The sequence below is a fragment of the Chlorocebus sabaeus genome, chromosome 8 (genome assembly GCF_047675955.1).
Source record: "Chlorocebus sabaeus isolate Y175 chromosome 8, mChlSab1.0.hap1, whole genome shotgun sequence".
Taxonomy (NCBI): domain Eukaryota; kingdom Metazoa; phylum Chordata; class Mammalia; order Primates; family Cercopithecidae; genus Chlorocebus; species Chlorocebus sabaeus.
Window position 1 is genome coordinate 72,610,842 of NC_132911.1, and position 12,411 is coordinate 72,623,252.

Below are 12,411 nucleotides of genomic sequence, written 5' to 3' on the forward strand. Positions count from 1 at the left end.
TTTCCTACTGGCGTTCAGCTTATGTACCTGAAACTGGCTTGATGCTCTAGAATACATTTTTTCCTATGGTGAATGATTCCTGTAAGACTTTCTGCAATCGATTTCTACTGCAAGTTAACATACTAGCTGTGCAACTTGATTCTCACCTTTTCAAATCTATCGGTCCCTCAGGTCTATCTCTGTGGCTCTAAATTCTTGTGGTGGAAAGAAATCAATCTTTTTATTGCCATGATTGGCAAATCTAAGGATTTAAATTTTCATGTCTGGGAAAGGGGTTTCTGTCAAGTTCAAGTCCTCAAAATGATTCAAGTCCAGAAGATACATGGGTTAAGTGAGAAGCAGGGTAATTACTCTTGTAAATACAATCATTTAAAACTAGACTCTTGTCCAACCAAGATACCCAACATACCCTATTGCAAACATCAACTATGATCATTTTGCTCATGACTGAACTTGTCCTGTGTCTTTAATCTCATATATTGATTGATACAATACAAATATATCCAAAATAGTTAATAGACTGATACTATTTTGAAAACTTAATAGTAATTACTTGGTTTATTATGACTGTATAATCCAACTTCTAAAGAAAAATGTAGGAACACTTCAGTTTATTAATAAAAGAAACCTAGAAACTGTCCATCCACTTTGAAAGGTAAATTCAAAAACAAAACAAAAACCATGAGATTTTTAGAGGCGTCAGGATAGAAATGACTGTGGCTTGTAAGTTCCATTACCTGACTTAATTTTGCTTTATCTGAGTGTTCAGATATTCTGTGACAATTGCAATCCAGTTGTATCTTCTATTTATTTTTTTTTCTATTTTCTGAAACTTCATAATGTAAAATTAGTTCAAATAAAACATAATACATAATAGAGGTAAAATCCAAAATGTTTTAGATTGCATTCCACAGATGTATAATTAGGATTTAATTGAACTCTGCATTACTTTACAATTACCTCCACAACAGTAGCAGAATGGCCTTTTTTATTTATAACTATAATAATTGCAATATTAAATAGCAGAAATGAATAATCTACTATTTAAGAAATTAAATAGCAGAAATACAGGTGACAACTGTTTGCTTACTTGTTTTTCAGAATATACAAAGTATTATACTTGTCTAATAAATATCTTGCATCTTAATGTATTTATGGTAAAAATCCTTTGCTCTTTTTACTTCTAACTCTGTGTTCAATCTACACATTTTTTAAATATGCAGAAATATTTAATCCATGACTCTGTGATCAACTTGGAATCTTGTTATCTGCAAAATCCATTTAACCTCTGCCCAGAGAAAGCCATGTTTTCCTAGACTTAAAAATGTAAATAAATATCCCTTAGATAACCTGAACAGAAGTTTCTTATATAGCATGTCTGAGCACTATATTTTGCTGGGCTATGAAAGGTTTAATTGTTATTTATTGGCACAATAAGGGACTCTAGTTACTAATATCTACCTGTAGTCAATAAAGCAAGCATTGATTGGTTGATTGATTCATTGAGTCATTCATTCAATAGGTATTGATTCAGCACCAGCTATGAGCTAGGCAGAGTTCTAGGCCCTACAGAGAAAACTGATATCAAACTAAGCAAGTCCTTTTCCAAGTGCTACAGTAGGGGTGGGGGAGGAGAGTGATAACAAACAGGTGAGCAAATATTAAACAAAATGATTATGGAGAGTGCTAAATGCTGTGAAGAAGATAAAATGATAAAGTAATACAAACTTCTGAAGAGTGGTTAGGGTAACCTCTCGTAGAGGTATCATTGGAGAATGAAGGATGACAAACCAGCCATCTGACCATGAGAGAACATCATTCAAGGCAAAGGAAACAGACCACCACCAACAAAAAAAGATGCACTGGGGAATTTCCAGTAACACTTTTGTTAGCTCTCTTAATATCTGATTTTTTGAGCACTAGAACCACTGCCTCTCACAGAATCTGAGCTTAAAACAGCAATGAACAGACTGGAATTCTAGGCTGAAACCAACAAGATGAAATGTGACTGATATTAATATAAATGGTGCACATAAGTTCACAAACCCAATTACACAGCACAAAATGATATCCATGTGGCTTGACAGCTGTTCCTATTTGAAAAATCTAGGGATTCTAATGGACTGCAAATTGGAGATTACTCTTTGGTGTTCCTGACTGGAAAATATTTTTTTTAAGAAATGTAGAGCTTACCCTTGGGCAGATTTCAGCCCAATTTAAAGTATCATTAGAGCTGTCCAAAATGGAACAGCCTGCCTTGCAGGTAGATAACTTACCATTGCTCAACTCAAAAAAAGAGCAGAAGGAAGGAAGAAGGAAGGAAACGCATCAGGAATTTTTACAAAAGGAGAATTCTGTATTTCTTAGAGACTACTTTAAGACACTTTTTGGTTCCTATAAGTCTGTGACTTATTACTTGTTTCTTTAATTCCAAGAAAAATTTCTTCACTTTTGTTATTTTTATACCATTAAGAAGAAAAAAAATGACATTTATATAAGGTAGATGGTGAAGTTTAGCAAAAGTTTAGTTTATAATATCTCTCAAAACAGCAAACTGAAGTTTAAAATTCTTAAGCTATAATTTTAAAGGAATTTAGATTAAACTTTTAGTATGTTGTTGGCTAAGTATAATACAAAATAAAAAATAAATGTATCTTGGCTTTGCCACATATTAGCTCTGTAACATGGACAATTTACTTCTCTGCTATTGTTTCCTCAGAATGAGGGCAGTAACTGTCTGAAAATATTGTTATAAGCACGAAGTTAGTTGCTGTATATAAAGCAGTTAGACCAGTGCCTGACAATATTAAATGCTAAGTAAGTGTTTGCTATTATTGTTGCTGTTATTATTAATTATAATTGTGCACTCTATTCTGCCTTCAGGAATTAATGACCAAGTTAATAACTGAGACACCTGACCAGCCAATCCCATTTCTCATTGACCATCTTCAGTCTAAACAAGGGAACCGTGGACAACTTCAAAGAACTTTGTCTGGATCTGCAGCTTTATGGGCAGAAAGCGAAACATCAGGTAAATGAAGAATATATATGCAGTTAATTTGGGATTCATTTAATGTCAAAATTTCAAAACCCTTTGATTCTAATAAGATAAATCTAGATAGATAGTTACCGAAGGTTTCATGTGTTCATCTCTGACCTTACCTACGTGCTAAAATTTGTCATAAATTACTAAATTTGAATATATTGTAATGTATTATGTATCAAAATACAAGAATCAGCACATTCCATTTTAATACAGATAAGATTCAGATTTGCATCAAAAGATTTTATCCTGTATAAATGCAAACTAGTTATCCTAAACTTATTTTTAATGAATAATTTGAATTAAATGCTTATAGCTTATCTATATAGAAAGATAATGGTAGAGTTCTACAGGATTACTTTTCTTGTTGCCCAAATTGATGATTGTTCTTTATTTCTCCATGCCCCAATTTTATCCTGTGTAGTAAACCTTGGGAAGAGTCACTGACTCTTTACATCAGGGAACTAGTTTTCTGAGTGTATAATAGCCTCATCTCCCCAGTAAACACTGGTGAAAGAATTAGGTAGACATGACCTCAGTCTTTGCTCGTAAAATGTGTTTACACATTGGTCTGTTAGTTTGACATTTACTTTCAAATCCAAATCCCCTCATGCCCATTGCTTAGGTAACCAACTTCTTGTCTGATTCCCGTAGAAATCTGACTACTCCAAATGACTTTCCTTGGATGGTATTATCTCTTCTCTCCGCCTCTTCATGCTTTATGGGATCCCATGCAAGGATTTTGGTCTTCTTTGGTTGTATCTCATATGAATGCCTTCTTGGCCTTAACTTTCTTGGGTTTAGATTCTAGGTAGAATGGGTAGGTAGGCAGGGGCTTTGGTTTATAGGTACCGAGATGGTACCCATAAACTCATGTCAGATGAGTATCTATGAATTTGCTGTAGCTCATGTGAGTCCATATTTTATAAATCAGTATCTGAAGAGATAGGAGTATATTGAACTCTGCCTTTTTTTTTTTTTTTTTTTTTTTTTTTTTTGAGACGGAGTCTCACTCTGTCATCCAGGCTGGAGTGCCACTGCACTCCAGTGGCGCGATCTCGGCTCACTGCAAGCTCCGCACCCCCGGGTTCACGCCATTCTCCTGCCTCAGCCTCCCGAGTAGCTGGGACTACAGGCGCTCGCTTCCACAGCCGGCTAATTTTTTGTATTTTTAGTAGAGACGGGGTTTCACCGTGTTAGCCAGGATGGTCTTGGTCTCCTGACCTCGTGGTCTGCCGGCCTCAGCCTCCCAAAGTGCTGGGATTACAGATGTGAGCCACTGCGCCGGCCAACTCTGCATTTTTAATCGCACACATTAAGTACCTCAGTGTTTACATGTGGGAAGTCTGTGCATGATTTAGCTGAGTCCTCTGCTTGGTCCCACAGGGCTGCAAATCAACTTGTTGGCTGGGTTACATTCTCATCTGGAGGCTGGACTAGGAAAGAATCTGCTTCCAAGCTCATTTGGGCTGTTGGCAGAACTAATTTTCTGCAGCTATATGGCTGAGGTCCCTATTTTCTGACTGACTTTCAGCCAGGAGCTACTCTCGCCTCCTAGGTGCAACCCAGAGTCCCTGCTACATGTCTCTCCCATCACGTCAGCTTACTAATTCTTCCTCCTTTTCTTCTTTTTCCTCTTCTTATTCTCCTCCTCCTCCTCCTCCTCCTTCATCTTCCTTCTTCCTTCTTTTTTTCTTCTTTAAAATGGAGTCAAGGTCTTGCTCTATTGCCTGGGCTTTAGTGCAGTGGCATGACCATAGTTCACTATGACCTTGAACTTCTGGGCTCAAGTGATCCTCCTACTTCAGCCTCCCAAAGCATTGGGATCACAGTTGTGATTCACCACACCCAGCTGGCAACCCACTTCTTTAAAGTTAACAAGGGCATTTTTCTCATTCCAATCTACTACGATGGATCTTATATACTAGAATGTAATCACAGCATTGACACCTCATCACCTTTGCCATATTCCACTGTTTCAAAGCAAGTTAAAAGTTCTGTCTGCATTTGAGGGGTGGGGATATTGTGGGAGGAAATACCATGGGAAAGAGATCATGGTTAAGAACTACCATGTTATTCTATCAGTTCTCTTAGTACCTGTTGATGAATTTTAATTTCTTGTGGCTCACTTGAGTAGATAATTTTAGCAGGCTATTGGATGTGAGTCTAAAGCTTTGGGGATGGGTCAAAGCAGGAGTCCCAGATGTGACCTTCAATTTCATACAGATAAAGTAAGAGTGAAAGAATAAAGGAAGATGTGGGTCAAATTTATAGATAGCGTATGGGATGGACTGGGAGAAGGCAAGTGTGAGATGATTTCACGTGCCCTAAATTTTGTCTGTTTATTATGTGGCGAGGGCATTTGCCAAGACAAGTGGTTGGGGGGTCAGATAGGGAAGACTGAAGTAAGTGCACCAATTATGGAAAGTTACCAAGAGAAAGGAAAAAAGAGTTGGCAAAGGAAAATTTTTTAAAAAGATTGTGATGCTTTTTTTTAGGGCCTAACTGAAGTCGAGGACATGAATTAATTATTATTAATGAATCATGGAAACCATGAGTAAGATTGTTATTTTTCTCTAGCAGTGCCCAGAAAGTTCTGGGAAGGAAGAGAGAAAACAGTTTGGGAGACTTTGAGAATTGTGGTTGTGTTACTACAGCAAGGGTGGGAGAACAGTTTTGCAAAAGGAGTTGAGGGTATTTGTGAGCAAACTGCAGGTGATCAAGCTGTCTGAGAAGTAGAGAGCAAGTGGAGGGGGAGGTTCAGACAGAGAAAGCCAATCAAAACTTTCAGGAGATCAATATGGTGAAAATATGAGCAACACAGAAGGATACAAGCTGTGCTGAGAGATTGTGATATTTGAGATCAAGATGTTTGATGTGGAATGATTCCAGATAATGAGAAAATCCTGTGGGCAGCTTTAGTTTGTGGGTAGCAGAAATATCAGGGAAGCGAAGCTCTTCAGAGTTGAGCAGGGCAAGGAAGTATGAGGCTTGATGCATGGTTTGTCTAAGGATAAATGGGTCAGTATAGTTTATTTCAAGTTATTGAAAGGACAAGAGATAGGAAAAGAGTATGCCACTGTCTGAAGTAAGGCTGTGAGATTGATCAGAGGCGAAAAGGTGGTGATAATGTGTGATAATGAAGAGAAATGAGTAGTATAGCTAAGTGACATTTCCCTTAAGAGAACAGACACTTTTACTTTACTCTTGAGGCTTCAATCATAGAAGCCTCATTGAACCAGGAGATCCAGCCCTGCTTCCACAGCCCATGGTTGTGGAACATGGGACATGGGGCAAGAGCATCTATCATCCCAGGAAGCTGCAGAGGAGGGAACACTATCGTGGGAAGAATGGGGGCTGTGCTAAGACATGAAAGGGGACATTTGAAGATAGAAGAGTGTTTATGTGGAGGGTATGGCCCAGAGGAAGGGGAAAAATTTTAGAGGGAAAGTATGGCAGGCAGGAAGAGAAAAGCATAGATGAATTGTTGGATATGAATGAAACTGAAGAGGTTATAATTGAATGATGGTAAATAATACCAGTTTAAACCCTGACTGTAATTTTGAATTACTGATTTTGGTGAATCTTTTTGTTTGTTTTGGTTTTTTGTTTTGTTTTGTTTTGTTTTGTTTTTGAGACAGAGTCTCGCTCTGTCACCAGGCTGGAGTGCAGTGACGTGATCTTGGCTCACTGCAACCTCTGCCTCCTGGGTTCAAGCGATTCTCCTGCCTCAACCTCCCGAGTAGCTGGGACTACAGGCATGCACCACCATGCCCAGCTAACTTTTTTTTGTATTTTTTAGTACAGACGGGGTTTCACCATGTTGGCCAGGATGGTCTCGATCTCTTGACCTCGTAATCTGCCCACCTCTGCCTCCCAAAGTGCTGGGATTACAGGTGTGAGCCATCACACCCAGCCTGGTGCATCTTTTAATTAGCTAGAAAACATCGCAATATTCAAAGTACATGAATATCATACTTTTTGGAAATATCTGAAGATATTCTTTTGTTGCCTTTAAATATATCTAGCAACTCGGGACACAGCATTTTCTCCTTAAAAGTCTGCCATTTAATATTGTGGAGAATCTTGAAAACAGCCTTATTTTTATTCCTTTGTAGGAATAAAAGACAAATGATTTTTCTTGAATACTTACAAAATTTTTTTACTTCTGATATTCAAAAGTTTTACCGGAATGTCAACTATGATTTTTCAGGAAAATCTATTATGTGTAAGTTGAGTCTTATTTACTGTTCTCTGTTTTTCTCATTTCATTTGGCATTGTATTTGCCTTTCTTTGTTGACTGTCCTCTAGAGAAGTGTATCAAGCAAAGTGTTTTCTGTGTGTCACTGATTCAATTTTCTACACTATCGGTTTTCTCTTTCTGGCTTTGAACACAAATTTAAATGTTGGTATTGCATTTTAGTTTCCTGTTGCTGCTTCTTTATCTCGTCTTCTTTTTATTATTTCTGTACACAGTTACATTTTTATTCATAGGTTGGTTAGCCTATCTCCTTTCTAATTTCTTTTGGCTTCATTGAGTCCACTTTCTTTTATTTTTGCTGAGAAGACAAAACAGTCACAGTCACATTCCAACATTTAATGGCTTTCCATTATAAATATTTTTTAAAACTATGATTACCTCTGCATTGTGAATACTGTATTCTTGTTTTTTATTAAATGATTCTTAGAATATTTTCTGTTTTTATTCAAACTTCAGTGAGGAATGTTCTATCCAGTTCTAGATTTATCAACAAATAGTGTAGGTGAACTCTTCTTTGTTCTCTCTCCATATATCTTGGAACTATTTGGATTCTTTTCAAAACTTTAGAGAGGTGAAATCATGGTGGCTATTAAAATTTTCAATATTAGTTGAATCCTTTAAGCTTCTGCAAAATTGATGCATGACTTACTATCTCTTATCTCTTTCCAATGAATTAGATAAACATATCATTGCTAAATTACTTGAATTAATACGGATTTTTTCTTGCTATAAGTAGAGAATAAAGAAAGCCACAACATTCATTTCATTCCACTCTGGCTCCATTTAATATTCCTTTATATTATGAGATGCTATATTTTATGACCAAGGTTTTTTTCTCCCATTACCTATGTTGCATTAGAAGAATTGATAGTCCACGAATGGATGTAGAAAGACAAATTCTGAAAGACTGTGAAACAACATAAGGAGATGACTCCAAGTTTGGGGTAGATACCTAGAAATCTTCCATTCTCTTTCTGACTGGCCTATATCCTCTCTTAACCTTATCTATGGAAATACTTCCTGGGTTCTAGCAGATCATGGACAAATATTTATGTTCCTAATGCTTTAGAATTTTCATGGCTTTTTGGTATTTAATGGGATTTTGGAGGTGGACAAATTGGGTAACAGCTAGTTAAGTACAACCTTAACATGAAAGTTTGAGGAATCCATTAATGTGTAATGATGTATGTTAGTTATTTATAAGTGAGTGGCCGGAGAAAGACTCATGAGTCATCCATGAAGCTAGGGTGGTTTTTAAGTTTGTAAATTAAGACAAGAAGGCATAAAGAAACTAAAGAATGCCACATAGATTAGAGGAATGGAAGATGAGGAAGGAATAAATGAGATGAAGAAAGAGTTATCAGGTGATATGGGGATGAGGAAAAAGATTGTTCTGTATAAAAACATGAAATTCTTGTAAAAGAAGTCAAGATGGATGAACTCTTGAAAGGCCCTTTAATTGTGGAATGGGAAAGACGGTGACCACCTTCTAAGGGGAATTTCAAAGTAGCAGTGTTGGTTGATTTAAATTTATCTTTCTTGCAATAGAAGATAAATTGATTTAGGTGAATATCAATGATTTTATGTGTTATAATAGATAAGGTGGCATCAAGTGAGTGAAATTTACTGAAATGTTTGTTTTTATTTATAACAGAATGCAATGCTTTATTCCATGACGTTCATAGAATGTTATTTTAAGTGAAGGGAACCCATGCCTGAAAAACATTTCAAATTAATTTCATGGGTTTTTGTTTTTTGGTTTTTGTGTATATGTGTGTGTATGTGTGTGTGTGTGTGTGTTTTTGACAGAGTCTCTGTCACTTGGGCTGGAGTGCAGTGGCACAATCTCAGCTCACTGCAACTTCTGCCTCCTGGGTTCAAGTAATTCTCCTGTCTCAGCCTCCTGAGTAGCTGTGATTACAGGCGCCCACCACCACACCTGGCTAATTTTTGTATTTTTAGTGGAGACAATGGGGTTTCACCATGCTGGTCAGGTCTCAAACTCCTGACCTCAGGTGATCCACCCACCTCGGTCTCCCAAAGTGCTGGAATTACAGGCGTGAGCCTCCACACCCTGCCAATTTCATAGTTTTATATGATATAATCTTAATCATATGCATATATAAAACTGATTCATAGCAGATTTAAAAGTCGAATTTACAGATGAAATTAAACAAGAAGTACTTTTGCGTGTGTACATTATTTTTGATCTGAGGTGACCTGTATGTTTTGTCAAGTGTATTTAATGAATCGTGGACTTGGTTTTTGTTCAATCTTGAAATCACTTTGTTGCGATTTGATGTATATTTTGTTTTAACAGAATCCAAAGGAACAAGAAGGGATTTCAGAAGCTATGATAAACCTTGGCAATTAAATGCAAAGAAGCCTAAAAAATCAAAAAGTGACCTTGCTGTGTCTAATATTTCTCCACCATCAACGGACTCCAAATCATGTAAGGAAGTTTCTTATTCAAATGCTATTCAAAGCATGTAAGTTTATGTTGTTAAGAAAATGAAGAAAAGGTGGTCATTGAAGCCCAACTTTTCATCTGATATTTCTGGCCTTTAATCTTAGTGAATTTCACTTTTACTCTGCATTTGATCTTTATTCATATGTATCTATTTGCTTGCTTATATTCTCAAACATGTGTAATTCACTTAGACCCTTTTTGAATATAATATTCCTTGAAGAATATAAACTGCATGGAGCAGGTCTCTTGCCCCTCATAGTCAATTGCAGCATTACATCATATTGAAAGCAGTACCTACCTATATTTAATGAAGTACATAAAAGCAAATTAAATCTCTTAGAGTAGAAGCAAAGAAGATTTCTATTCAAAACATTTAGTAAAATTTTTTAAAAAAATATTTCATCTGGGATTTTCCTGAAGTCCTACTGATTAATTTGTGATGGAAGTCCCTATATTTATTCTCTTCCCTACTACTTTAATGTCTTTGTTTTGATGTTACAACAAAGGAATGACTGAGGCTGGGTATTTTATAAAGCAAAGAGGTTTATTTGGCTTACAGTTCTGCAGGCTGTACAAGAAGCATGACACTAGCATCTGCTTCTTGTGAGAGTCTCAAGAAGCTTCCACTCATGGCAGAAGGTGAAGGGACACACGCATCATATGGCGAGAGGAAGGAGAAAGAGAGAGGGGAGGGAAGTGCCAGGCTCTTTTTAACAATCAGATCTTGTAAGAATTAATAGAGTGAGAAATCACTCCTTACTGTGAGGACGGCACCAAGCCATTTTGAGGAATTGACTCCCATAACCCAAACACCTTCCACCAGGCCCGACCTCCAATATTGGTGATCAGATTTACCATGTGATTTGGAGAGAACAAATATCCAAGCTATACCACCTAAATATCTCTTCTCTCTCAATGTCCCACTGCTTTGGTAGCTACTGGGATTCTTCAGTGCTCCGCTATCCCCACATATGTATAAACATGTCAAAAAATCTCAGGAACCTCTAGCAAATCACAGCTATTCTTAGAAGAAAAGAGAGCTTGCAAGCTGTTCTTATACATCAATTCCTTGTGCTCGTTACAGGGTGAGTTGTTTGATTTTAGTTTCAACAGAGAAAGGAGTAGGCAGAAAATATTTATCTTTCTTTGAAAATGTTTGAAAACCACTATGTGCTAACTGGAATCTGCATCTGGGTCATTTGTGAAAGCAACTAGATTTAACTTTATGAGCAGCTTCATTTACATAGTGATACTCATAAAAAAATATTGCATTAACCACATCAAGTTCTTGTGAGAATTATATGAAGTGTGAACAACTTAAAGTGTTCTTTAGAAATTGTGATTGTAACCAAATTGTCCCGCTTCATCATTTTGGTATATAGAATTAGGTTCTAACATTTAAAAAAATATTCAAGTTTAAAATGTGCATGTCTTTTTTACAACAGTGTTGCTAGTAATATCCAACATGGTGCCTGTTTCAATTAATAAATTCTAAATGATAAAAATGAATAAAGGAAGAACCAAAAAGTGCAATGAATAAAGTCTCAGTCTCCCTTTTCATCATGGATCCCTACCTCTCTGTCTTTTTACTCTTGCTCTCTTCCATGATAAGTTCAAAACCTTAGGAGATTACTAAATTATAGAATCAGTTCTCGATTTGACCACTTCATCATTAAGAGGAGAATACCTAAAGGCCCGCTCATTGTGCAGGTCCTGTGCTCTTTATAGGATGCTATCTAGCCACAGGGTGCTGCTGGTGGTCTGGTGTCTGATTATACTCCTTTTTACTCAGGTAACCTACTCCCAACCTCTAGTTTCACTAGACTGTTACCAAGCTTTTTAAAGCAGAAATAATAATAAAATAGCATGTTTTTTTTTTTTAAATAGCATATGTAGAATTAATATATACGACAATAAGAGCACAACAGATTAAGGGTTATTCTTTAGAAATACTTGTTCAAACAAATTATTTCTGAAGTAATAAAATATCTTTGCACATAGATTGTGATGAATTAAAGATGCATTTTTCTTCTCTAAAGCATTACTGAGAACTAGCACAAAATGCTTAAATTAAAAATTAGTAGACACATTATAATGGGATGTGAAAAAAATCATTCATCCTCACAAAACAAAGACAGGAGAAAAGTAACAGAGAAAGAAAGGACAGATTGGAAAAATAGAAGATGGACACCAATATTGTAAGTAGAAGTACAGATGTGCCCACAATTATAATAAATATAAATGTACTAAACATTCCAATTAAAGCAAGTATTGTCAGACTGAATAAAGAGTATAGATTTTTTAAAATATAAGAAACACACTAAAAATATGCAGATACAAACAGTTTGAAGTTCTAGCAAAAAGAAGTCTGTATGGCTAGAGTAATATCAAAATAAAAACTCAAGACAAAGGACATTACCAGAGATAAAGAGATCATATCATAATCATAAAAGGTTATTTAATTAAGAAGACATAATACTACTAAAGGGTTATGCACCCAATAACAAAAGTTCTCAATACATGATGCAAAAATTTATAGAACTAAAGGAAGATGTAAACAGAATAAATTGACTGAAAAAATTTAGTAAGAATATAGAAGATTTGAACAAGACTATCAACTACATTGACTTAATATT

General features: G+C 36.1%; 1 protein-coding gene across 3 annotated transcripts in view; it reads left to right on the plus strand.

Moving 5' to 3' along the window:
- C8H8orf34 (chromosome 8 C8orf34 homolog) overlaps positions 1-12,411 on the plus strand; it is a 480,957-nt gene that overhangs the window by 104,034 nt on the left and 364,512 nt on the right. For all 3 annotated transcript variants that reach the window (XM_008000806.3, XM_008000808.3, XM_038000419.2), the window contains exons 2-3: positions 2,884-3,031; positions 9,626-9,757. In XM_008000806.3, coding sequence (XP_007998997.2) covers positions 2,884-3,031; positions 9,626-9,757 — 280 coding nt within the window. The remainder of the gene's footprint in view (positions 1-2,883; positions 3,032-9,625; positions 9,758-12,411) is intronic.